Source organism: Bos javanicus, chromosome 19 (genome assembly GCF_032452875.1).
Source record: "Bos javanicus breed banteng chromosome 19, ARS-OSU_banteng_1.0, whole genome shotgun sequence".
Lineage (NCBI taxonomy): Eukaryota > Metazoa > Chordata > Mammalia > Artiodactyla > Bovidae > Bos > Bos javanicus.
Genome location: NC_083886.1, coordinates 39,266,662 through 39,292,778, shown reverse-complemented (window position 1 = coordinate 39,292,778; position 26,117 = coordinate 39,266,662). Strand labels below are relative to the sequence as shown.

General features: G+C 54.8%; 3 protein-coding genes and 1 long non-coding RNA gene across 9 annotated transcripts in view; 1 reads left to right on the top strand and 3 right to left on the bottom strand.

The window, feature by feature from the left end:
• Positions 1 to 1,016: 1,016 nt before the first annotated feature.
• On the bottom strand, positions 1,017 to 4,147 carry HOXB7 (homeobox B7). Its single transcript, XM_061391503.1, has 2 exons — positions 3,619 to 4,147; positions 1,017 to 1,869 (listed from the first exon to the last, which is right to left on the bottom strand). Exons 1-2 carry the CDS (start codon positions 4,016 to 4,018, stop codon positions 1,616 to 1,618), a joined length of 654 nt encoding a protein of 217 aa, XP_061247487.1. The 5' UTR covers positions 4,019 to 4,147; the 3' UTR covers positions 1,017 to 1,615.
• Positions 4,148 to 5,458: 1,311 nt separating this feature from the next.
• Positions 5,459 to 18,948, bottom strand: HOXB8 (homeobox B8). 3 transcript variants are annotated; one of them, XM_061391500.1, is made up of 4 exons: positions 18,860 to 18,948; positions 10,579 to 10,637; positions 7,416 to 7,887; positions 5,459 to 6,628 (listed from the first exon to the last, which is right to left on the bottom strand). In XM_061391500.1, the coding sequence occupies exons 3-4, from the start codon at positions 7,837 to 7,839 to the stop codon at positions 6,321 to 6,323; spliced, it is 732 nt and encodes a 243-aa protein (XP_061247484.1). In that variant the 5' UTR covers positions 7,840 to 7,887; positions 10,579 to 10,637; positions 18,860 to 18,948; the 3' UTR covers positions 5,459 to 6,320. The 3 variants fall into 3 exon arrangements, with proteins under 3 accessions (XP_061247484.1, XP_061247483.1, XP_061247485.1); XM_061391499.1 differs by lacking the exons at positions 10,579 to 10,637; positions 18,860 to 18,948 and adding an exon at positions 8,167 to 9,285; XM_061391501.1 differs by lacking the exons at positions 10,579 to 10,637; positions 18,860 to 18,948 and adding an exon at positions 8,167 to 9,285 and having other exon boundaries at positions 5,459 to 6,625.
• Positions 13,338 to 14,749, top strand: LOC133232289 (uncharacterized). Its single transcript, XR_009731359.1, has 3 exons — positions 13,338 to 13,534; positions 14,083 to 14,263; positions 14,663 to 14,749. It is a non-coding gene; the product is annotated as an uncharacterized LOC133232289 (long non-coding RNA).
• Positions 15,997 to 26,117, bottom strand: part of HOXB9 (homeobox B9) — a 24,410-nt gene continuing 14,289 nt past the window's right edge. For all 4 annotated transcript variants that reach the window (XM_061391498.1, XM_061391495.1, XM_061391497.1 and 1 more), the window contains exons 4-5: positions 18,860 to 22,136; positions 15,997 to 16,232 (exon numbers count right to left, since the gene is read on the bottom strand). In XM_061391498.1, coding sequence (XP_061247482.1) covers positions 15,997 to 16,232; positions 18,860 to 19,376 — 753 coding nt within the window. In that variant the 5' untranslated portion in view covers positions 19,377 to 22,136. The remainder of the gene's footprint in view (positions 16,233 to 18,859; positions 22,137 to 26,117) is intronic.

Here is a 26,117-nt window from a genome sequence, read left to right as displayed (position 1 = left end):
GGCGGCCGGGCGGCCGGGCTCAGAGCGACCGGGATGCGGCCACAGCAGCCGGCTAACTCGCACTGCTCGGCCTCTCGCTCCCGGCGCTCATTTTTTTCTCCCCCAGTTTTAAGTTTTATTTGGGTCCGTGGATCAATTTAAAATGAGGTAAATTAAATGAAAGTAAAATAAATTGAAATAAAATAACCGAATAGCTCTTGCAGAAAATATTTGCGGGCTGAGCGGAAAGCCGGGAGCATCTCGAGGTTGGAGGCCTGTCTGGGCGGTCGGGAGGTTTCTGCTCGCCCGCCCGGCCTGTGCCCAACGCCGCCTGCCCACCCACTCGCCGGCCGGAGAAGGAGTGGATTTGGGTGGTCACCTTCCCTTTCCTTCTGCTCTTCCTTAGCTTGGGGCCTAGAACTTTGGATTTCAGCTCTGTATGTTTGTGCCCCGTGGCGGTGCCGAGTCACAGCCTGGTGTGAAGGCTTGGATGAGGAAAGGTCTGTGGAACTCTGGGGTTTGGTTTGGCTTGGTTTTGTGAATGTGTGTGACTGAGCCTGTGGACTCAAGGACGTGTTTACTAGGGGGCAAATGTGAGTCTGTGTGTTTATAAGCCAATGTGTGAGTGTTATCCTGGTATGTATAAATGTGTCCGTGAGTGAGTGTGAATGTAGGTTTACTTGTGTGAGTGAATGTGAATACATGTGTTCTGGAAAGGGTTTAGGATGTGTGAATGCTTGTATATTTATTTGTGAACATAATGAATATGGGTGTTTGTGACTCTGTATGACAAGGTATATATTTATGTGCAATGTCTGCCTGTAACTAAGTGTGATTGTGTGCATTTGTGTGTCAATATGTGTAAAAAAAAGGGGGGGCTACATATGTGTGGTATCTGGCCAGAGCAAGGAACCCAAGGAAAAAGAGAGCAGATACCAGCACATTAAGAAATGAGCCGCAGCAGAAGCTGGGTGCAGGTATGCATGACTATCTCTCACCTACTCCCAGCCTTAGAGACACAGAAAATAGGACATATGTTTATTTTTAATTTTTTATTTCTCCATCTTTCAGATATACATAGAATGGAAAGAGGATCACAGGGCTGGCAGGAGCAAGGAGCAGTGGGCAGACCAGTTGCACAGAGGGTACACTTGAGCTGGTTGGTGGGTCCTTGGGGCTCCCTAAGGCCCCTTCAGTGCCACTACTGGGAACGCAGGGTGCTCAGGAAGACAGGGAACCACACACAGTCCAGACCCACAGACCACAAAGACAGCATCAAAGAGGGGGCTTACAAAACAACAAGATTTTACCAAAGACCTTACAATTAGCGACATAAAAAAGGGGGAGGCAAATTCCAGAAAGCTACAGAACAGGTAGATGATGTCCTTTCCATATAGTACAAAACAAACCTGATGGACTTTCCTATAGGTAGTATTTTTTTCAGTGTTAAGAAACCAAAATTTCACCTTCTCTTCTTAAAAAAAAATTAACTGCTTTCCATTTAAATAGTTTTGTTTTTTGCTTTTTTTCCCTCTCTATTTGACTTGAGTTTCCTGGTTCAGTTCCCAAAGCTGAGCTTCTCTCTCTCTCTTCCTCTCCCTTTCTCTTCTCTCTTCCTCTCCCCTTTCTCTGTCCCTCACTCTTCCTCATCCTCCTCCATCTCGGCCTTGTCCTGGCTGGCGGCCCCGGGGCCTGAGGTCTTGTTCTCTTTTTTCCACTTCATGCGGCGGTTCTGGAACCAGATCTTGATCTGTCTTTCTGTGAGGCAGAGCGCGTGCGCGATCTCGATGCGCCGCCGCCTCGTCAGGTAGCGATTGTAGTGAAACTCCTTCTCCAGCTCCAGGGTCTGATAGCGGGTGTAGGTCTGGCGTCCTCGCTTGCGGTCGGTCCCTGCGCAGAGTATTTACGGGAGAAAAGTCAGTGCGTGCAGAATAAGCCATAACAAGGAAAACCATGCAAGTGACCCTGGAGTGCGACTCTAGGCCTGCCCTGAGGGCTTTTCGCAAAAAGAAAAGGAGACAAACCGCCTTACAGGTCCAGTCTACCCCCTCCCCCATCCTGTTATGGAATGAGGAGGAGGTGAGAATTTGCAGATTTCCTTGGCGCAGTGGAGTTGGTCTGAGAGCAGTTGCCCTCTGCTACTTTCCAATGAGTGGCTGAGGTTCAGGCTGTCCTGCCTGCCCACCTGCCCAGACAACTCAGCCCTCCAAAGCAATCTTTGGGCCTCTGGGAAGGCACAGGAGGAGAGGAGAGACAGCAGCCTGGTTTGGGGTGGAACACTCAGTACCTGGCTGGTGGGGGCAGATGGGCAGGGGAGAGCTTCCCAGGTTAGGCCCCAAACCCTGAGGAAGCTGGAGGGAGGTTGTGCTGGGGGAGGTGCTGGTGCCAGCCCTCCTAGGAAGGAGACAGTGGGAGGAGGGGTTGGGGGCCTAATTTCAAGTCAGATAAAAGCCAAGCTGAAATGTTTATGAGCAGAAAAATTTGGGCTTTAATAAATCAGCTGGAAAGGCAGTTGAATTATGGAGCAGGTAATGTGAACTGTGACCACTAATACTGATGGAATAAGAGCTGGGCTTCTCTTGGCCCTCAACCCTGGCTGGACTGGGAGCCTCTGACCACATATCTTGGGTTTCCTGGATCTTGAGAGAGGCCTTGGAGTCCAGGGCAACACAAAGAAGGCTGTCTGGGACAGGCTTGTCAGGAGACCCCCACAGTGCCTCTGGTCTCTTGGGGTTTCTGCAGTAGCTGCCTCAGCTGCCTGCACTCTCTAACTCTTGATTTGACTTCTTGGAGTCCTTGTTTCTCCCCCAAGAGAACATCCATCCTTCTGGAAGGACACTGGAAAACTTGTTGGCCAGTTCTCCAGGGGTGCTAGGAAGGGCACCTGAGGAAGTCAGCTGGGCTCCCCATGAGGCCTCTGCTCCATTCTCTAGTTCTCCTGCCTCCCCCTTCCCAAGTTCACTGGGGAGTCAGAAGCCTCTCTCTTTTGGCCTCCGCCCCCTTCTCTCCACCTGCCTCTGTGTCCCTGACTGAATCCTCAGCTCTTCTCACACCCCCTCCTCCCGCCAGGCCTCTAGAGCCCACCTCTAATTGTCCAGAAGGGAATAATGGGGGAGCGGGTTGGCTGGGAGGAAAGAGGGAGGGGAGAACCGCTCAGAGCTACAGCCCCCTCCCCCAGACCTCATCCAAGCTGGGGCTGAGGGGACACACCCAGAGATGAGATCCCCGCCGGGGGAAGGGTGAAGGGAGGGGGGGAGACCCTAATGGCTATTCTCTGCAAACCCCAGCCTTCCTCCGCAAGACAAACGGCCTCGTCTCCAGCCCGTGCCGGCGCGGCTGATAAATATTTAAAGCTAAAAGGCCAGGAGGAAGAGTGGGGGGTGGGCTGGGGGCTCAGAGCGCCGCGGCGTCGGCGAAGAGGGATCCGCCAGGGAAGCAGAGCGAGCCTGAGAGCACCAAGCAAAAATGGGAGGGGGGCGGCGCGCCGTGTCGCGGCTCAGGGGGGGCCGCGTCCCCAGGGCGGATCTCCTACCAGGAGCACTCTGGACGCGAAGAAGGGCGGTTGGCCGGGAAGGGGGCGCCTTCCGGGATATGTGCCCGGGCCACTGCGGCTCGGGACGGCTCGGTGCGCGGCGTTACCTGAGCTTCGCATCCAGGGGTAGATCCGGAAGTTACTCTCGGCCGCCAAGTCCGAGTCCCTCTGCTCCTTGGCGCCCGCCGCCTTGGCAGAGTCGCCGGGACACACCCCGGAGAGGTTCTGCTCAAAGGGCGCGCAGTGCATGTTGAAGGAACTCGGCTCGAGCCCGTAGCCGGCCGCGTAGACGCCGGCTGCGCTCTGGCCCGCCATGCCCCCCCCGCCGGGGTACAAGCCCTGCATCGAGGCGGCGAAGGAAGCGCCCGAACCGGCTCCATAGCCCGGGCGCTGGGGGTTGGAAGCAAACGCACAAGAAGTTTGTTCGGGGAAGGCTCCGGTAGCGAAAACCGAACTTGCGGCAGGATATTTAGAAAATAAAGCATTCGCATAATACAATGAACTCATAATTTGGCCGGATGATTTGTAGGCAGGGACGTTTTAGTGTCGGTTTTACGAGATTCCTTGATATATTACAGAATTAGAGTCCAGATTTACACCAAAAAGGACCCCCTTTTTCCTCTCTGGACCACGTGACCCCGCCCACGTGACGTCCCCTCAGCCAATGGCCGAGCAGCCTCCCCACGGCTCCCGGTAATGTGGAAAAAATTGTGTGGCGTTGGATTTATAAAATATGATCAATAATGAATGGGAAAGCCAGGCCCTATGGATTGGGGCTGGGGGGCTCCAGGGCCGCTGTCGACCCCCGTGGGCTGGAGGCAGCTTGCAGGCGAGATTTGGAGGAGGAAGGGATTGAGTGGAAGGGAAAACAAATAACCTGAGAGGGATCCGAGTTGTCACCCACCCCCGCCCCATCCTCCCCAGCCCGTTACCCAGCCAGAAACAAACGCAGAGATTGCACACAACCGGTGGGTGGGGGCGGGCAGGCCAGGTCTTTATTAATCTGGAGCGATTCAGCCTGCCTGGCCCTTTGGGGAAACTTGGTCCGGACTTGGTCCGTTTCTCCTGAGGTGAGGCGCGAGGTGAGCCTGGCCTCACGCTTTCTCTGTGTGCGGCCCAGACAGAACGGGCAGGGATGCAGCGAGGTTTCGTGGGTGCTCCCAGCGGTGCGGGATCCAGCCCCTGGGGCGTTGGATGCTGTAGTTTCTGATGGCTTAAAAAAAAAAAAAAGGTTTGAAAATAAAAAAAAGGAAGACGGTGGGGTGGGTGGGAAGAGAAAGGAAGGGAGGAGGGTGCCCCGGTATGCTGCTCTGATTCTGGGAGGCGGATGCCTCAGTCGAGCGTGGCTGCTGGAGAAGCAGAGCGAGAAAAAGAAGGCAGGCAGTGAACCACCACCTCGGCGCTGGGCGAAGGTAGCCAAGTCCCAGAAAGGGAGAGGCAGGGAAGAGCATCTCCCTTCTCCTTCTCCCCCCACCAGAGTACGAGAAAAATAAAAATATAAGTCAGTTTAGCAGCTCGGTACTGAACCTCTACCCCTGCGCGCGCGCGCGCGCGCACACACACACACACACACACACACACACACACAAGAGAGAACACGCAAAAACAAAGGGGGAGGTGCGGGGGGTGGGGTGGGACAAAGTCAACAGCCCACGCGCATCTCTCCAGCGTGGCCTGGGCGCGAGGGTCTCCGGGGCCCGCAGCCTCGGAACGCGAAGGGAGGGGGTTTCTCTCGGCTCCCCTCCCTCGTTTCTCTCTCCTCCAATCGCGCGCAGCCGCCTCCCTCACCCCCTGCGCCCCTGGGCCAAGGGACTGCACCACCTGCCTCCAGCCTCCGCCCCCTCCTCTGCGCGGCCGGGCCTGGCGGGCGCTAGAGCCGGTAGACCGGCTCCCCCAGCAAATCTGCAAGGCGCTGGGAGCAAATGAGGAGAGCGGGTCGGGCCAGTCTCGGGTTCTCGCTTGTAAACTTTATTGTAACTCTTCCGCCCTTTTCAGGCGCAGACAACAGAACAAAGTATAGAGGAACAACAAAATATATAATTAGCCCTCCCTCCCCCCAATAAAGCAATTCACGGATACAGGATACATTCTCTTCACAGTAAACCTAAGAACACTTTTAACAATTGCCCACAGCGCGCATGCTAACTAAAGTAACCTCTTTTGAGAAACACTTAAGACGAAATTGTCAAACCAAAGCGGCGGGCGCGGGGGGGTGGGCGGGTGGAGGAAAAGAGAGAAGCCAGAGAGAAAGCCAGCGAGCTAGGAAGGACAGCGGGGAGGGGGGATGGGAGGGGAAATGAGGACAAGGCGAGAGAGAGAGAGAGAGAAAGAGAGAGAAAAGAGAGGGAGGGAGACAGAAAGAATTACGGCGTGAATAGGCAGTTTCATGTTGTTGGGAGAACTTAGCAGAAATCGGTACCTCGGTCATTACAAAGAAGCACGTTCAAAGGAAAAAAAGACCATTGCACAAGGAGGCTTTTTACACGGGGCGGGGGCGTGGGGGGGGGGTGCTCAGCCAGGCCGCAGCCGCTTACCCTCGCAGGGCGAGGGAGTCCATGCTTAAAATTCTTTTCTTTCCCCCTGGCCCCCAAGAGAAGGGAAGGAGATCCACGGTAGCTCACACACAGAAGCTATTACGAGATACTACCACTAGCGGGGACTGGCGCGGCGGGGACGCTGCGGTGGGAGGCCAGGCTCCGGGCCCCGCTCGCGGGGCCAGAGCTCTCTCGGGCGGGGGCGGGCGACGGTGGCGCGGTCGGGGGACCGGCGGCCGCAGGGCGGCCGCGGCCCTGGCAGTCCCAGCTGGAGCCTACTTCTTGTCGCCCTTCTGCGCGTCTCCCTCGTCCGCCGCCTCCGGGGCCCGCTCCAGCTTCTGTTTCTCCAGCTCCTCCTGCTCGCATTTGCTGCTGGGGAACTTGTCTTTGTTGTTCTCTTTTTTCCACTTCATCCTCCGGTTCTGGAACCAAATTTTGACCTGTCTCTCTGTCAGTCCCAGTGCATGCGATACCTCGATCCGCCGCTTGCGAGTCAGATAGGGATTAAATAGGAACTCCTTCTCCAGCTCCAGGGTCTGGTAGCGGCTGTAGGTCTGTCGACCTCGCCTGCGTCCGGCGGCTGCTGGGAATAGGGGAAAGGGCGAGACAGAGGGGAGGGGAGGGTGGGGGAGGGGGCAGAGACGGAGAAGGTTGGAAGATTCGTGAACCAGCCTAGGAGACCAGTATATTAAGGGCAGGGGACCTTCTACCCCGCGCAGGGGCGGGGGCGCTGGGAGGCCGCGGTCAGTGGAGGGGGGGGGGGGATGAGGGGGATCAGACACCACTGAATCTAAGGGAGCCAGAAAGGGGTCCCCCCTCCCCTGGTAAGCAGCTCCAGAGAGTTGGGCGGGGGTGGTTGAATCTATTAAAAGTGCCATAAACTTTAGAAGGAAGGATGTGAAGGAGGGGGAAAAATAAGAATAAAAAAAGCCGGGATGGGGACGAATGGACCCACCTTGAAAAGCCCCCAGAGCCTCTGCCCCAGAAGAAAAGTTTCTTCAGGGTAATTAAACTATAAAGCAATTGAGAAGTGCAAAAGTTGAGCGCCCCCACTCCCGCCACCCTTTCTCCACTACCCCCCATAAAACAGTAAAAGGGGGAAAAGGAGGGGAAGAAGAAAAGTCAGGCAGGGTGAGGGGTTTATGGATTCAGGAAATGTCGCTTAGCGACCTCCTTCGAGGGAAACAAAAAGAAGAAAAGGAAGGAAAGGGAGGAAGGAAGGAAAGAAGGGGGAGGCTATCTGAAACGGAGCGAGCACGTCTTCCAGGAGCTGGGGACACCGCTGCCCGGCCTGCCCGGCCCCCTGCCCGTCCTGGGCCCCGGGTCTCCCTTCCTCCCCCGCCCCCCGCCGGCCCCCGACGCGAGCTCACCTTGCGGGCGCATCCAGGGGAAGAGCTGTGTGGGCGACGGGCTCTGCTCGGACCCCTCGGCCTCCTCTCCCAGGCCGCTGGCGGCGGCGAGCTTGCAGTCGGCGTACTGCACCAGGTCTGGATCCTGCGCACCGAACAGGCTCTGCCGCTGCAGCGGGTCGTAGCCGTAGAAGTTGCCCGGGTCCCCGTGGCACGCCACAGCGCACGGGTTCTGCTGGTAGGGAGCCGTGGACAGCGAAGACGGCCCGTGGTAGAACTCCTGGATTTGCGACGGGTGCTGGAAGCTACCGCCGCTGCTGGGACCGTACACCACGGTGGGTCGGCCGCCCAGGTCCTGGGCGAAGCCGCAGTCATAATAATTGGGGCGCAGGGACTCCCCGGTTTTGTATTTGGAGAACAGTGAGTTGACGAAATAAGAGCTCATTTTATTGAATTTTGAGGCGGCGGCGGCGGCGGCGGCTGTAGTTGGGGGCTGTTGGGGAGGGGGTGGGGAGGGGGAAAGGGAGGGAGAGAGAGAGAAAAAAACGCGGATTCGCCGGCTCCTAGTCACCCTCGCCAGGAAAGGAGACGGGAAGGGAGGAGGTGGGGGAAAGAAAAGAAAGAAAAGGCGAAGAAGATCTCGAAGCCACCACACTTTTTGTGATTTCCAGGAATAGAAAAGGACAGCGAAGCCTCCAAAAGTCTAAGCTTGCATGGCAGCCGCGGCTCGCTCGCCCTCCCCCCACCCCCCACCCCCCACACAAAAATATACCGCCACTTAAAGAGGTCCTCGCTTTACATTTCGAAGAAGGGATGCCAGTTCATAAACAGTTTTCGGTGATTTACTTCCCTGCAAATGAGTTGTTTCATATTTTGCACTGTCTTTTCATGATCATTTGCATCCATTAGAGACCCCGCATCCTATTGGCTTCTCCGTACTCCTCCCGGACAGAACGCAGAGCGAGGGTGAGAGCGAGGGAGAGCGAGCGAGAGAGAGAGCGAGAGCAGAGAGCGCCAGGGAGTGAGGAGACAGCGGAAAAAAAAAGGAGGGGAAGAAAAAAAAAAAACACCCAGGGAGAGAGAGGGGGAGAGGGGGAGAGAGGGGGGAAGGAGAGGGGGGGAGAGAGAGAATGAATACGGATTAAATCTGTTTAACTACCTACATTAATGAGATATCTCTTGCCTCACAACAAATCAAATACCTTCGCAGACCACCCCCAAAGACTGATGTGGGGGAGTCACGGAAAAAAACAGGCACACACATACACAACGCGCCAGGCGTAGGCACGCTGTTAATTTCGCGATTTTAACGAGGCAGTTGGAGTCTTTTTAAATGTCAGGGTCGCTTCGGAAAAATGTAAAAGAACACGGTTTAATTGCGCCGAGTTTTAAAAGGTCCTATAAATGTAATTGGTATTTTAATACAAGTTATCAAATCATACAGCTTCCTCTCCTAAACATATTTTCAAACAAACGAGGTAGTCATATTTAAAGCTTTAATGATCAATTTCCTTATTATTGATAAAGGTTTAACTATCGTGTGGAGGGAATTGGCTGGGTAACCGGCCCCCAAAAAAACGGCTGTAAACTCTTTAACAAACTATAAAACGCAATAAAGCCGAGTCTGTTGTTGTTTATGCCGCAGCGCATAAAAGCTGTTAGCATTTTACGAGTTCTTTCCTCTACAGCTATAAAACTGCAGCTTCGATCGCCCCCGCCGCCCGACTGCAGCACGGTGGGGGTGACAAAGCCGAAATGAGAATGATTATGAGGTTTTTTTTTCGGCGCAAACGGTGACTTTTCTGAGATTTTCCGCCTCCTTCAGCTGTGGGAGCACCTGCCCCCACTCCCTCTCTGGAGCCCCCAAAGTAGCCCTCTCTGCCCCACCCAGGCCACTCACCAACTTTCCTTCGTTAAACAAACAAGGTTTTTCTTTGGAGAAGGGATTCAGGAGGGCTTGAGGCATCCGGAGGAAGAGCTGAAACTTTCTGGTTAATGGGCAGTGGAGAAATCCTGAACAAAGCTCACCCTGCAATTCATTCTGTAGTTTAACACAGCCTTGGGTGGCTTGGGAAGGGGGTGCTAGAATGAGGAGGGGGTCTCTAGAAGGCACTGGGGCCCAGTAAGCAAGCCTTTAGGAGACCAACTCTGTATGATGGGAGAGGGGCCTGATGCCACCCACAGGATAACACCAGCTGGGCTGCCCTAGTCCTGCACCCAGGCCTTGGGACCCAGTAACCAAGCCCAACTGGCTCCCAACCTTCTCAGGCCAGTTCACTACGCCTTCCACATCACCACTAGGTGAGAGGGCACCACCGGGCCAGCAGCACATCAGAGGGAGGGGAGAGCAACTGAGGCTGCCCTCCCGGTGTCTGGCCTTGGTGCCCGAAGTCTTGTGCTTTCCTTCCTCTGCCCTGGGCAGTGACTGCAGAGGGTGTGTGGGGAGGGGCACCTTTTAGCCTTCACTGTCCTTTCAGCCACTGTCACTGCCTCACCTGACCTTGGGGTGGAGGGATTTGGATACAGCAAGGCCAGAGTCCCCCATGTTCTCTCCTTTCCCCTTGGGCACCTCTAGTTAAACCTGGCTCTCCCTCCAGACCTAAGGACCTAGGGCCTGAAACACAGAGTGCAGAACCCAGCTGACTGGGTGCCACCCTGTCTTGCCAGTTGCCTTTGCCGGCCTACTGGGCCTAGTGACAGTGGTGGCCAAGCTTTAGAAGGCCCCAAACTGAGAATCTGAACCAATGGCTTCCCGAAGAGGCTCCTTGACCAAGGAAAGGAAAGAAGGAAGGAAGGGAGACAGAAAGACATTTTCTAGCAACAAAGGTGGAGGCTTTATAAATACATTCAGTCTATTGTTTATTCATGAGAGAGTGGCTTGCTTTTGGAGGGGTGTTTTGGGGGGTTCCACTCATCTTCCCCTTTGTAAAAATGAAACCTATTACCTCTTCTAAGGGGAAGGTACCACTGGGGCCACTTGATCCTTCAAAAGTGAATCTGAGGACTGGAGAGGGGCTGATAGGGAAAGGGAGAAAGGAGAAAAGGAGAGGAGCAAACCAGGGTCTTGAATGTTTACCGCCTGGCTGATAGGTGGTGAGGCAGCGGGAGGCAGAGTTAAGTTGTTGCCGAAGCAAACATTTTTATCAAGTGCAGGGGATTTTATGGTCATGATTTGAGGACTCACCGGTGAGGTAGAAATTCAATGGCTTGTTCTAAATCATCCCTACACCGTGCCAGAAATTCCTGATGGAAGGAAAATGTTTCTATTATAAGAAAAAACAAGAAAGAGCGAGGAGATAATTTATAAACACCCAACGGAGCGCAGATTTATTAGAGAAACTCAAGTTGAGAAACTCCGCTTTCCGCTTCGCACCGGGTCCAGGGGGAGGAGAGGCGAGGCTGCAGAGTGGCTAATTTTAAGGAGAAGGGGGGCATCTATTTCTCGCGCAGGTTTGTCCGAAATGGGGAGCAAGGATCGGGCCGGGCCGGGTGGGGAGGAAATGGGAGATTTGGAATTTAAGGGGCTATGGGCAGGGGCTGACAGCGCGCGGGTCACCGAACGAAAAACGCCTGGAGTCCAGGCCTCCAGCTGCTAACTTGAGAAAGGACTGGTGCTCTCCAGGTCTGCCTGAGGCCGGGGCCAGGGCGCACGGAGCCGGAGCTCTCACCTGGAAACCACGGGACGCGGGAGAACCGAGCCCGTGCTTCCTGCACTGCGCCTGTCCCCACAGCCACGCAGAAAACGCACTCTTTTCTGGCGGCCCAACTTGGCCCAGAACTACTCAGGAAATACCCGAGCCTTTCGCACCTCGCCGTCCTGGGGAGCCCCTGCCCCAGCCTGGATCGCCCGGCGCCGCCCCGCCCAGCCCCGGCCACATACAAAGGCTCTGGAGCCTCGGTCCTTGCCGAGCCGCAACGCCGGCTCTGGGCACCTCCGAATCCCCGCCAAAGCCACGGATCCGTTCCCCCTATAGTGCCCCTATCCCCCACCCGGCCTGGCTCACCCGGTTCCCTCTCCCGCCGATCTTGCAGCAGCCTGGGGCGGCTTTCTCTCCATCCGACCCGCTTCTGCCCGCTCGCCCTCTCACCTGACCTGCTCACCCGTATCCGCAGGCATTCTTCTCCCCCCCATCCCGGAAAATCTCATTTTTCTGAACCAATCCTCCTCTTTTATTTGGATTCACTGGTTCTATAGTTACTATTATTCCCCATTTTCATGCATTTGTTGTCCCACGGAACATAGAAACTGGGTGAGAAGCCCTGAGCCCTCCTTCTGGGGGAAATAAAATGATCATTTGAGGAGAGGAGGTCAATCAACATCACTATATCTTAAATCTATAAAATGGGGGAAACGGCCATAATGAACCCTATTTTTATTCTGGGCAAATACTTCATGACTTTTGGTAGCGCTCAATTCATAGATTTCAGGGCCGACCGAGGTGCGAGGTGCAGCCGCAGCGCCCGAAGCCGCCGCACCGGGGATTTTTCACGTGGAGCAAGGATGCCATCTAGCGGCCGTGTTGAGGAAAGGCGCCGCCGCCACCGCTCCCTCCTGCCTCTCCGAGAACCTGCCACCGTGCCAACAACCCCGAGAAACTTTCAATATTAGCCTAAAAGGAGAGGAAAATGAGAGCGTGCGAAGGGGAAGGCGTCGGAAATCAGGAAATGGTTCATGAAATTGTGCAGTTAAGTTAGAGATTTAAAAAAGAGAGAGAGGAACAAAAAGAGAGGGTGGGAAGGGAAAAATAAGTCAGCTTTTCTCTCACCCCCCACCTCAAGCCCTTAATTTCGGGCGGTGACGGCCGAGCAGTGCGCCTTGTATGGCCCCTAAAAGGGGGAGCCGAACACTTTTCAAACCCAACACGATTGTTTCAAATTCTGAGGGAAAACAATTGGGCTTTCTGTGGGGGGAGAGGAGGCCCGAGAGGGTGGGACAGAACTAAAAGGATCAAGAGGCTGCTCGCGCCCAGACGTCTGGCCCCGCCGGACCTGCGTGTGTGTGTGTGTGTGTGCCCGCGCGCGTGTGCAGGGGGCTTCTCTTTATGACGCCCGATTGGGGGGGGGCGCTTACGAGGAACAAAGACTAGAGTCTCAATTGCGTTCTGTGAAGCGTTTGTGACAACAAAGTGTTCTTCCCTCGCCCCTCCCTCCTCGCCCCTCTTTGCCCCCTGGGGCCCCCCGGAAACCCAGCGCCCCGCGCTCCGGGCGGGTGTAGGTGGGGGCGGCCGAGCCAAGCCCACCCATTCGCCCGCCAGGCCGGGAGCCCAGGCCCAGCTGTGGCTCTCTCAGCTCCGGAAAGTTTCCCCTCACTGTTTGCTTTGCTGCTGTTTAGTTTCTTAACCTTCAGAAATTTATACGCTATAAACTTTTATAGCGGTCATATTCTTTTATTGCTGCGCACACGGCATTGAATTCCTCTCCCGGCTTCTCTCTGGCTCGCACTCTCCCGGTCCCCCTCTCTGAATCTCTCTCTTTTATTACAGCAGATTTCCCCATCTCCGGCTTCCGAGCCTCTGCATCTTCGTCTTTGTTTGTCTTTAAAGAAGCCACCCGGGGCTGGGGACCCAGACGCCGCCGCCTGAGGCTTCCCGGGGCGCCCTCGCCCCCCTACCCGGCAGCACTCCGTTCAGTTCCTGCCTCTCTTTTTGCGTTTTCCTTTTGGCGGAATCTGGCCTTCTCAGCTCCTTCTCAGCTCAGGCTGGCTCCTGGGAGCCCAGGATGGGGAGGGAGCCTAGTCTACGCAAGCTCTAAAAGCAGATTCACTTGATATACCGACTGGAACCCTCGGAGGAGGACGCGGGTTGGGGCCCCGGCGTACCAGGAGCTTCGCGTTCTCCTGCCTCCGGCTGTCTCTCCGATTTTGCGTTCGCTGGAGAGGGGTAGGCCTGGCCTTTTCGCTTCCAGGCCGATTTCACAAGGGCCAGGCTTTGTCCCCACCTCTATCCCAACCTCAGGGTCTCCGCGGACTGCAGCGCCGTTGGGTGGGCCCGGTGGGAGGCTCCAGCAGGAGACCGGTGCCCAAGAGCCAGCCCGGCAGAAGCGGAATCCCAGCGCCTGGATGAGAACCGCCTGGCGGCCGACAACAGCGCTCCTCATCTGAGGCTTTGGTGGTGGACCCGCAGTCTGAGAGGGACAAAAAGGTGCCTTTTGAAACCGAATTTAGTTTTGGGGTCCGATTGGGGAAGGGATTCCCACCCCCGGCCCCGCCTCAACTATTTCTGTTCGACACACAACCTTCTCTCCCAGCCTGAAAGAGCTGCCTCCCCAGGCCCCACTCCCACCAAACTCCACCCGCGTTACACCAAGGCTGCGACCCCGAGGCTCAGATTGGAGCCTCAGACTCCAGGTGGGGATTGAAAACCTAGGGTTCACTCTTTTTGAGGGGTGGAAGAAAGGACAGCCTGGCCTTGTAGAGACCTCTATTTGCATCCTGTCCCTCTGCTGCAGGGAATAGCAGAAAGAAGTTACTGCTCTCTTCACTTGTGTGACATTTTAAAGTGGCCAAACCAAGGTGCCTTTCTCAGCCAGCTGAGAGAGGACCTGCTTCCAGGCATGGCAGGGCAACCTTGCCTTTCCTCTGGCTCTGGAGGTGGTGGGGAAGTCTCCAGCATAACAAGAGGAAGGTCTCATTGCTGCCTGCAGACCCAGACCCCATCTCTAATCTTTCTTTCCTTTTCTTCCCCTCCAGTCTCCCAGCCCTCCTGTTGGAAGGTTCTTCTCAGTTTAAGCAGAGGTCCTGGGTCCAGACCAGCTCTCAGCTCCTGCAGGAAGCCCACCCTACAAAGTCTAAGGAGAAATCTCTTGGGCACAGGACTTTTCTCTTTTTTTCCAAGCCACCCTCTTGGAACTAGCACCTCTACTCTGGTCAGGTGAGGAGAGCCAACACAGAATGACACACGAGAGGCTTATTGTCTAGAGTGATATATATTTTTTGTTCTTTTTCTTGTTTCTTTTTCTTCCAAAACAATCAGAGCTCTAAGCCCTTCACCCTCCCCTCTCCCACCCACAACCCTCCCTTGTAAGCGACAACTGAAAACAGGCGAGACGATCACCCCCAAAGAAATCACAAAACACAGCACAATTTCACGACTGCCACCGACGAAGCAAAAAAAGTTCTACTGGAATGTCCCCTTGCAGGGTCGGGATTAGCAGGAGCCAGAGTCTATGAATTGAGGGGGGTTGGAAAGGGGGGGAAGCAGGGGGAGGAAAGGAAGCAGAGAGTAAGCCCTAGTCTAACGCTTAGGTGCGATTTCGGCCTCTTTCCTTAGCAAGCGGGACTGCTCCCCAGAAGCCTGCGCGCGCAGGTCGCCATCCAGGCGGGTCTCAGCGCTTCTGCGCTGAAGCGGCAGCTGCCAAGCCCGAGGCTCCTCCGCAGGGGTCGGACTGGGCAGGACTGGAGGAATAAGTCAAGCTCCGCAAGCCCAGAGTTTTTGCTCCTCCCTGTCCTCCACGACTTGCTCTGGAGAGGAGCCCAGGAATCGATGCACAATAAATTCTCCATCGGGTTCTCCTGACCTGCTTTCCCGCCTAAGGAGTAGAGCTAGCAGAGGATGGAGGGTGGAGAGGGGGGTTCTACAGGGGTGACTTGACTCGCTGGTGCAAGGTGGACTGGCCGAACAGAGTTGATTTCAGAGCTGGGGAGGATGCAGAAGAATGCAGCAGGGCCGGTGTCAAGCAAGAGAAGCCACAGTCTCTGTCAAGCAGGGCACAGATGAACGGGAGGATGACACTGTCAAGGCTTATGACCCACGATCTGACCTCCTTTTGTTGGAAGGATAGGAAAACAACATGCAGAATTAAACATTTCCTGCAGCAAAACGTGTGTATGTGGACTACTTTCATAAAACCTAAGAGACTCTCATAAGACCACCACTGCCTTTCCTTGCCCTTTCTAGCCCACCAGCTGGGGAACTGAGTTTATCCCATTTGGCCTTGAGTCCATGCCTGGGGACAGTTAAGGAGTCCATGGGGGTGGTGGTGTGATGCTGGGCCCCTTGAACTGCAGCGCCTCATTCAGGAATGTGTCTTGAGACATCTTCTTCGTGTGTATTGCATTGGGGGTAGACCCTGGACTTTTCTGATGGTCTAGGGGCTATTCTGCCAGACGTGGGGTGTGATGGCACTTGGGGTGTCACTTGAGTGTTGACTGTGGGCTTTTCCCATTGTTACTGTGGGCTCCAGGCTTTATCCAGGCGGGCATCTGTTGGGCTGTGTGCATTTGGAGTGTCCCCGGGTGACTTTGGGATAAGTATGTGGGAAGGAACAGGCAGGTTGGAAGTGAGGAACTGGGGTTGCCCAGAAAAATTAGGAGGGTTACTAGGGACTCTACTAGGGGTTGTCTTTCCTTGTGGCCCATCACCTTCTTAGGAATCAACTACATCTACCTTCTAAATCAATAAAAACTCCTCCTGAGACCCAGGGAGAAGAGAAGGACAGGTGAGGGCAAAGGAAAGGAGAGAGCCTCTAGATACAGAAAAGGACTTTGAAGAGAAAGATCCCCTTCCCCATTCACTTGAATACATCCCAGACAGCACTGGCTCTGCAGCCATCACTTATAAATAAGTGTGAGATGGAGAAGGGGTGGGGTGGGCTAGAGGAATCTTTACTCTTTGCCCTGTTCCTTATTCATTTTCTTCATTTTCATCCGCCGGTTCTGAAACCAGATTTTGACTTGTCTCTCACTCAGATTGAGGAGTCTGGCCACTTCGTGCCTACGGTCCCTGGTGAGGTACATATTGAACAGAAACTCCTTCTCTAGCTCCAGCGTCTGGTATTTGGTGTAGGGACAGCGCTTTTTCCGGGAAGAGCGAGCGTGCAGCCAGTTGGCGGAGGGGTTGGCTGAAAGAGAAGCAGCGATAGAATCAAAGAAAGGAAAGGGGGTGAAGGGCCCCTGTGTTCTCCTTCCAAGAGGGTGCCCCTTTGGTCTCTACTCCCCATTTTGCATTAGAGAAAGGGCCACCTGGGCCTTCAGCTCCCAGAAAGGGTCTCAGAGATGGGCCAGGAGTTGCTATAGACATTTCCAGGTGAGAGATTTTGGGACAGGATAGAGCCAAACCTGTGCCAGGCATCCCACAACTTCCCAGGCTTTCCCTGTCCCAGGCCCTCTCTCAGTCTCTTGGGTCAGAACTGGTTAGGATTCAGGTCAGAGCCCAGCCTGGCTGAAGCCCCCTCCCCCACCAGCTCTACAAGACTAACTAGGCTGACTGAAGAGTACTAGCTCTAAGTCTGAGAGGTAAGAGAAAGACTGAGCTGGGGGAGAGGAGAGTGGCTTCTGCCCAGCCAAACTGAGGGGCCTCCTGGCCCTCCAGTCCAGTGCACCCTCCTGTCTTAATCACAAGCGTGGGTCTCTTGGCCACATGGCAGCAGGCATATGTGTCTATGCGATATCTCGCTGCCCACCCCCCCCAACACCACACACCACAAATATGGTTTGCATTTAGAGACGCAAACATTCAGCACACTCCAATTCACATGCAACCCAATTACAACCATTTATCACCTCCAGCCTGTGGACAAGAGAGCGCTGGGGGCTCACAGATAACTTATGGTCGCAATAGTCTCCGTTTCCGCTCCTGCTCATCTCGCAGTTTGGTTAAAGCAAGTTCAGGGAAATTGGGACGCAAGATTGCTCCAGTCCCAAGGTGGGGAGCCATGGATCATGTGGGGGTAACAGAAGTCCATCACAGCACACCTAAATCCAACTGGCTCCACCCGGTGAGAGGGAACAGAGAAAAGGGTGACTGAGGGGAAGTGGGGGATAAAAAGGAAACAAAAATATATGCAAGTTTCTCTTCTCCTTACCCCTGAACTCAGAAAAGTTGCCAAATAAAGCAGAGTTAATTAAAAATAGCAGCCACCCTCTGCTAGATTTCTTCATCTCAAATGAAAAACACTGAATTTTTTTTTTAAAAAGTAATAATAATCTGGTTCATCCTACACTAAGTACCCTGTCTTACCAATTTGCAGTGCTATTTCCTTAATGTGATTGCCTGGGATGAGACCCGCAGCCACATTAAATATGAAAGAGGAAAAAAAAAAAAACTGTTAATAATTGATCCTAGCCAAACTGCTGCCTTGCAATAATGGACTTTCCAGGCAGAGTTTGGGGGCCTGGGGTGGGGGGCCTGCTTGGGTGTGAGCAGGGAGGCTTTGGGAAGAGCCGTGTTACCCAAATGTCAGCTCTTGTGATCCCACCTGGCAGGTTGGAAGGGGTGACCTGAGGGAGTAGGGCAGCTCTCTTCCCTCCAGCAGGCAATAAACCCCAAAGGACCCGTGGGTCACTCTGTTGGTGGGAAATCCGGCAGGGCAAGCAGAGACTTAAAAAATCTGACCCTCACTCTTGAAAAAGAGTAAGGGGTGAGGACTTGTCCCCACCAGCCTGCAGGTTATTGTTTGGGGCCTAAGAGCTCCGACCAACTTGCCCTTCTCAGCCTTAAAAAACGAAAAATCCGAGACTCTTTCTGATCCCCTTAGGGAGCAGCACCTCCTGGAAATTAGTCAGACTGGGGTTCCTGGAGGGGGTGCATTTGGAGGGGTGGGAGACGGTGAGAAACTACCTTCCGAGGATAAAGTTCTCCGCCTCTCCGCAAGCCTCTCTTCCCCCCACCCTTCCTCTCCCCAGGGTCCTTTCGGGATCTCTCTCCACGCCGCGGGTCGGCCCTGAAGTTCGGAAGCGATTCCTCGACTCCCCGCGAGGCGGACAGCTCCGGCTGGGGCTAGGGAGCCCTGCGGAGAGCAGCGGGAACCGCAGGAAAGGAAGCCGCAACCCGGGCGAGAATGCCAAAGGAGGGGAGGGGGCGACCGGAGGGAAGGCTCCTGGGGAGGGGCCGGCGCATCCCGGGAGGGGGCTCAGTCTCTGGGTCCTGGGCTTCCCCCGCCCCTCCCGGCGCCGGCTGCGGACCCTGAGCGGCTACTGAGCGAGATCTGCTAGGAACAATCCTCCGCCAAGCTGTTGCATCGCAAATAAAATCCTAATGAGCCCCCTCCCACTTCCCCTTGGCCGGCTTTTACGGTGTGCGCGTGGCGCGGGGAGCCCTGCCAGCCGTGCAGGGCCCGGCTTCCCGGCGCGCTCCCGCCCTGGCCCGCGCGGGCTCTCGGCTTCTCTGGCTGCCTCCCCGGCCCCGCCAGCTCCTCTCCCAGCCGGCGGTTGTCGGCCTCTTCCCCGGCTTTCGGCGGGCCTCCGGGGGCGTGGGGGAAGAGAGGCCGAGAGAGCGGCGAGCTGATCCCTGAGCCCCGGGTTCCCGCTGGACTTGACGGAGTGGGGCGGCGCGCCTCCGGCGGCCTCAGTCTCCCTTTCTGGGGCACCCAGCTGCCTCCCTTCCTTCCTCCGTCTTCCCTCCGCCCTCGCCTGCTCTCTGGCCAACGCCGCGGTTTCCCTTCACATTGTCCGCAGTTTATTGCCTCTCCCCTCCCCTCCCCCTCGCCTGGCCTTCGGCCTGGGTATTTCCTCACTTTTTATAACTTACTTTGATCCGGCCTCTCTTTGTCCTCGCTTCCTTCGCAAATTTTATTGTCCCCGTAGCCGGGTCTTTGATTAGACAGGACGGCCTCCCTGCCCGCCGAAGTTTCCAAACTGTACTCGGGCGTGCCCTGCTTGAGCAGCTCCCCAGGCGCGCCCAGCAGCGGCTCCGCCTTCACAGCCGCCTGGCCCTGCCCCGGAGCAGCTTCGCCGCGCGGCGCCGGCTCCAGCCAGGTGCGGAGGTACCTGCTCTCGGCCGGCGGGACGCCCTGGGGCTGGATGTAGGGGTGGTAGACGGACGGCAGGCTTCCGGACGCGTGCGGGCTCAGCGGCGCCCAGGATGCGCCGAACACCGGCGCTTTGGGCTGGAAGCTGCACGAGGGGAACTCCAGGTGCTCCGCGTGGCCCGGCTGCCGGGGGCTCGCGTACTGGCCGGAAGGAAACTTGGCTGGAGGCGCGTCCTCACTCTCGTGACTTATGATCGAGTCGACATAATAGCTGCTAAGCGTCCCAGAAATGGACATTCTCAGACATTATCCGGGCGCTCGCAGGGGGAAGGGAAACGCTCGCGCGCGGCGCTCAAGCAGGGAGAGGTGGCACCCGGACCGGTGTGAGGGCTTTCGGACGCGACCCCCCCAGCCCCCCACCCTCCCACCCCCACCCCCTGCTCAACTTCTCAGCCAACAAAGTACAGTGGAGCAGCCCGGCTCAGCGCTCCTTGCAAAATGATTGGTCAAAGTTTTTCCGACTGCCTGATAAAGCGTCAGCTCCGACATAAATCAATCGGGCGAGGGGGCTGCGCTCTCGCTGTCATACGTCCGCACCGCATTCCATATCGAGGATGGATTGTTTTATGCTGATGCAATGTGCTATCACGTCAGGGCTCCGGCGGCCACGTAACCTCAGCCCAAGCTGCCGGCCGCCCGCCCCCCACCCCCGCTTTTGCAAGAAGGGGGGCAGTTCTCGACGTGGGGCGGCGGGGGCTGAGGAGAGGCGGAGGGAAAGCAGCGGGCTGCCTCGGGAGGGACGCTGGCTGTGGAGCCCTCTCCCCAGGCGGGTCCGAGAGGGAGCGCAGGACACAGGGAGGGAGAGAGCTGCAGCCAGGGGAGCGGCCCGAGAGGCCCGGGGCATAATTAAAGAAAGAGGAGGTGGTCCCGGCCAAACACACCTCCACTCCACCCCGCCGGCCCTCGCTTCCTCTTCCCAGTCCCTTGACGCAATATGTTTATTAAACAATAGCGCGGCAGCAAGCCACTGGAGATGAAGGAAAGGGGATGGGGGAGAGTTGGGGTTTTATAGGAGGGGACTCTGTAACTAGTTTGGGATGTTTATAGGCCTGGGACTTTCTCCTGACCCCTCAGTAGCTGAGGGAGGAGAGAAGGGAATAAAAGCGCCTGAGTGTCCAAAGATACTGTCCTAAAATCTAGCTGTCTTGAAATTAGAGCCCATATGAGGATAAAGGGATTCATCAGGCAGGCCCTGGAAAGTTGATCCTCTGAAAGAGTCTAGTACAACTAGTCAAAGCTCCTTTAAATTTCTTGGGCCTCTCTGGCCTTGATCAGAGGAAAGGGAGGTGCACAGCCATCTCTCCTTTCCTCCACTGAACTCCAGACCCTTAACACTGCCCATGGGGGAGCCGAACGGGAGAAAGGGTTAAGGGAAGTTCCCTAAGGCGTCAGCAGAGCAGAGCTGTGAGAAGGGGTCCAGAGTTATCTCCCCTTCCACCCAGTGGGGAAGGAGGTGAGTCCGGGAGTTTTCGCCTCTCTTGACCGCTCTTCCCCAGCATTGCCCGCTCCGAAGGATTTCCAAACACGCTGTATTGGGCACCAGCATAGACTGGGAACCTGCGGGTCAGTCTCCCGCTCACCCGCCGCTTTTCCTCCTGCAGACTCCTGCAAGGAGCTACCAAATAGCCCACTTGATTGGTATCTACTCAGCGGCCCTGCGCCGGGACTCCCCCGGGGCCACCGGCTGGCTTCCTGGCCCATCTCCAGCCGTCGCTCCTCCGGCTTCTGCCCTCGCTGCTGTTGCTTCTGGTGGTGTGGACGCTCAGGGAGGGGCGGCCCCTGGACAGACCCGCTTCTCTCCGGTCAGGCTTCAGGCAGGCTGGGGCCGATTTTCTTAGCATTCTCCGACCCTGGGCCCTGGTAAGACAGGCTGTCCCAGTCCTGTCGTTTTAATAAAAGCGGGACCATTCTAATTTGCGGTTGTATCTGTTTGGCCATGCACCCTTCTGCCATGCAGAAGGCTGAGGATCACCTCCACACACGCACAGACACACTCCCGCCCGCTTTTCTTTCCAAATGAAGCCATCTCGTGTCATTACGTGTGAAATACGAGGGCAAAGCGCCATATTTCTTCACATTATGGCGATTTCAAAATGATTTTTTAAAGATCAATGCCGGCGCCCACTCGGCCCCCTCCTTTTCCACCCCAGCTCTCTGAGGGCGACAGCCCAGCAGATCCGGAACCAAACAGCGTGAAGATCTGCTCTTTCCATGGGACCCAAGTGGGAAAACAGAAATTTGATGCAAATTCTTCTAAGTAGCGTTTGGACACTGGGGAAAGTCGAGGGAGCTCCCCAGACTCGCTAGCGAAAAAGCTGGGCACCGGGCGAATGAATCACAGTTATGGAAAAGCACCTGTTCTCCATTTGCCAGACCTATGCCTATGCCGTCTGCTGTTGGCTTTACCTGTGATACAGATATTCTTAAGAAAAAAAAAAAAGAAAAGAAAAGAAAGAAAAAACTCCTCTCCTACTGTAAATAATGGTGTTATGAAGCATGGCGGGCTGAGTATATGACTTTCCGTAATATATAAATTAGGGCCCCAAAGGACATGAGGTCTGTGGCCAGGGACTTTTTTATTTATGGCAAAGCCACAGTGCACTGGGCTCTTCTTAAGACCCAGGCTGTGCAGACACTGGGCTCCCGCCCTTCTGGTTGCCATTCTGTCTCTGGCTTTGCCGCTGCCTCTCTTTGTGACAAGAGAGAAGTTGAGAGAGTCACTTAGTTTAGGGAAGAAGTTTGAGGAAGAAGAACATTTAGGCTCATGACCTGTGCCCTACAAGGGTGGGGTGTCCCCACAGACAGGTTTGTGGACTGCAGTCTGTCTGGTGAGTTGCCCCTAACCCCTGGTGGCTCCAGGGTGCTGGGTGAAGAGGGGACTCAGACCTCTTTTCTGAGACCAAAACTTAGCTTTTGCTCACAAACAAGCTGGAGGGTGGGAATAATTCCAAAGTGACAGGTTTTGGAGGTCTTGTCATCTTCTCAGGAGAGGTGACTCTGGAGGAAAGAGAATGAACCAGCACTCAAGCCCTGGAGTCTGCACCCCAGCTCGTCTCCTCCAAGTGGGGATCCAGATACACCAAGCAGTAAGTCCCACTTCAGCCAGGCTTTCTAGAAAGCACTGCTGCTCCAAATTGGAGCTCAATTTCAGCTTAGGCTTCCTCTCAGTCAGCTGAGAGAAAGCTCCTTGTCTGGGTGATCTGAGGGCTTGTGAACCGCCCCCCAAACCTTGTTTTCTCTCCCAGACAATGATACCCACCATGAAGAAGAGAAGCAAATAGGATTGTGGCCCCTGGAGCCCAGCGTCTAGTGCTGCTGAATAGAGGGTTGCTTGAGTGGGGGTCACTTCACCCTGAGAGACCAAACTGCTCCCCACCTCCCCCCAACCCTAAAGAGAAAGAAGGAAAACCCTCTTGAAGCCTCTTGCCATTCCCTGCACGGGAGCTGTGCCTGAACACAGCTGGGGCCAGTAGCTGATAGTTCCGGGAAGGGCAGGCAGGGAAGAGCTGCAGCTTCTGCCCACAGTGGGGCCCAGAGCAGCCAAGAACCACGAAGGAGGCCGAGGTGAGAAGATGAGAGGCCAGCCCTGGCCAGGACCAGCCGGTGAGTGCCTGTGGTTTAAGGGCTGTTTTAGAGGCGCCCTTCACTCTGAGATAGAGAGAAAATCTAGACAGAGGGAAGGAAATAAAAGCAAGGAGAAAAACAAAAAAGAAAAACAGTAAGTGGAAAAGGGGGAAAGTTTTTTAATCAATAAGCTAAGCTGAAATCTATGCATGTGTATTTGAATAGATCTGTTTCCTGTACCTATATTTCAAATCAATATTTCCATATGGGGAACCCAGCGTGCAAATGCGCTGTGCTCTATGCTGTGTACAGAATATACAATAAATAAATCTGCCCAACTATAATACTATATGTGCTTGGGCATTTGTATATAAGATCTAATGGTGCATATGTAGATGTGTGTATGATACGGGTTTGCAATTCTGCTCACATAAAAAGATCTATAACCCCAAAGCTTGTGTGTACATTTTTATAACCATCACACACTTATAGACAGGGCAAAAGCTTGAGTATTTGTGTACTCGAATTGTGGCGATAAGACATTAGCTGATTCAGAAGCTTCACTATATTCAAGCAAAATATCCACAAACGCGTGTGACCTAAGTCTGGTTTCTTTTACAACTCCATTCTGAAATATTTCTCTGAGAGGTGAAGGAAATGCCTCAACTTGGCCCAGAGCGGGTTGTGAAATTTTGTGACTTTTCTGTCTGACCATGACATCCTTTACTGCGTCTCTTACCCAAAAACCACAGGGAGAGTGTACATCCTGTGATGCTTATTTCATGGTTGTGATGGACACGGGGATGAAGGCACAGTTCCTTGTGCACAAGTGTGTCTCACACAAGTGTGAATCTGACCAGTGGTCAGAGATGAGTTGAAATGTGAAAGCTCTCAAGTAACTGTAGAGGTCACACAAAAGCACTGCTGTGTACAATGAAATCAGGAAAGTCCCCATGGCACCTGGAGTTTATTTCTTCTGACCCACGATCAGAGTCCAGCCCCACTGTTGGAAAGAATGAGGTGTGGGAACACTTGTTCCAGGGGATGAAGTCAAGATTCCCCAGAACCTTCACCCTTTACACACAGCAGCCTCCAAAAGGAGCTGCATCCGATCTGCAAACATGGGTTCAACCCTTAGTGCTTCCACACCCTCCAAGTGGGGATTTTAATTGTAAAGTAACGAAATCTTCTCCCAAACCTCCCTCCAGGTTGTCAGAGGTGAAAAGAAGAACAGACAAAGAGATCAGTTGCCCAATTACATCCCGGGAATTTCTAACCAGCTACCAGCCACCAGGAATATGGGAGGCCATGGGGTGGCTGACTCTTTGGGAGCGCGTATCCAGGAGGCCAAACGGGGTGGGCGGCAGGCGGGGCGGAAAGGAGTTGAGCAGGTAGAAGGTTATTACGGAATTGCTTCCATAAAACCTGTGGCTGTTGTAAAACTCTCTGCTTTCCAAAGACTTTATTTCCTCCTTTCTCTCTAACATCCCCCTTTTTTCTTTTTACAGCACTGTTCCTGGGAGGGGGTGGCCAAGGGACACCAAGGGATGGAGGACAGTCAGGCTCTGAGTGGCTGGGCAGGTTCCTGAGAGGCTGAGGAAAAGGAAGGTAAGGCAACAAGACGCTCCAGACCTTCTTCACCCAAACCCGAGGACGAGGAGGAAATGTCAGGACAGTGGGCTGCATTTCCTCCCAGGCTAAGGGTGGGTCTCCCAAGGACCTCTTCCACCCTAGCAGGGGCCCCTTATTCAGAGACACCCTTCACCCGCCCTCCAAGTCAGACCCGGCGCCAGAGCCCCATCCGGTCAGGCCTCTTCCCCAGACCCCCTTCCGCCATTCCTCTGCCTCAAGCAGGAGGAAAAAAGTTTGGGAACAAAAGTTAGCTTATGCTTTGGACTGTCCCCCTCCTTCCACCAGCACTTGTAGTCACTCCTTTCCTGGGCAGAGAGCCAGCAGCCTGGAGAAGGCTGGGGTCAAAGAGGGTATCACAGCTTTGCCCCTGCCCCCTCCCCATCTCCTGTCACTCCATCAGTCTGGGCTGAACTGTCCAATAGTCTGGGGTCCCCACTAGCCTGCAAGACAGGCCCCTCTGGGTGGGGGTGGCCCTCCAGACTTGGGATACCCACAGCCCAGCCCAAGGGTCTACAGGGGAACCCTGGCCACTCAGTGCAAAGAGGCCAGCTGAGGGCCAGGGAAAGGAGGACTGTTTTGGACCCACCTCTGTCTCACTAGGGGGAGGGTAGAAAGGACCCTGGGAGCCTGGAGGCTGAGACTGCAAGAGATCCTGATGTTTCCTTTTCAGAATAGGATAGGCTGAGCCCCACTCAAGGACACCTGAAGCCTCTTGTGGAAGTGGAGCCCTGTCCACCCGGCAAAAGGTTACAGAGACCTCAAGGTCATCCTGTGAATCTGTTGAAATCAAGTGCTTGCCAAGTTGGGGAGACTTTCTTTGGGAAGTCTGAATGTAGCCCAAGCAGTTAGCTTGAAGCCCTGACTCAAATCCTTCTGGCTCTGTAGAACAGCCCAGAAAGGTGCCTTTGGAGAGTGGAACACTCTTCAGTGCCCCTTCCCCTCCCAACACACATGTAAACGAATGCATAAGTGGGAAGACACCCTAGGGCAGCCCAGATCTCCTCTCTGGGGAACATTCTTGCTGCTCCTGGATTAGGAACATCATACCTCTTCACGTGTTGCAAGGGTGAGACTAGTTCTGAGTCTGCTTCCCCACCCACCCTCCACTCCTCCAGCTAAGCGAGGAGCAGTAACTGCCGTGAGTCGGGTGGTTTAATGTCGTTGTGTTCAGAAATCCAGGCCCAACAACATGAAACTACCTAATTCACTCAGCAGTTCCAGTTCACGCTCCAGGTCAAGGGCTCACTGGGGACAGGCCCCTGCAGCCATTTTTGTGGGCCCAAAGGGCTGGCCAGCTAACTTCCTTTTTCTCCACCTCTTCCCAAACAGAACACAGCTGCTAGTAAACAACAAGTCCAGAGAACTGGAGGCAGGACTCCAGGCAAAGCCTCTGGAGCTGGTTCTGGCAGCTCAGATTCCAGGAACTTTTGTTCCCTCTCAGGAGCTCTAGTCAGAGGGGAACCTGGGCCCCGCCTGGGCAGGGCCGTGTGGATATACCTGCTTGGTCACTGCCTCTCAGACTCTATCTCTGAAGCTGGAGGTTTCAGCAGCCAAAAAAATTTCTCTCAACTTCAAACTGTTATCATGGTATGTGTGTGGTCACCATCTGTCTAGCGCCTATCCTCCAGGGTCACCCAGGGTAGTAGCTCTAAGAAGCCGAATCCTCAAGCCCTACATCAGACCCCAACTTTGAAACGGGCACAGACAAGAGAGTGGAGAAAAACTGACAATCGGAGCGGGAGCGGAAGAGCAGAGCATGAGAAAGTCTCAGGAAGACTAGGG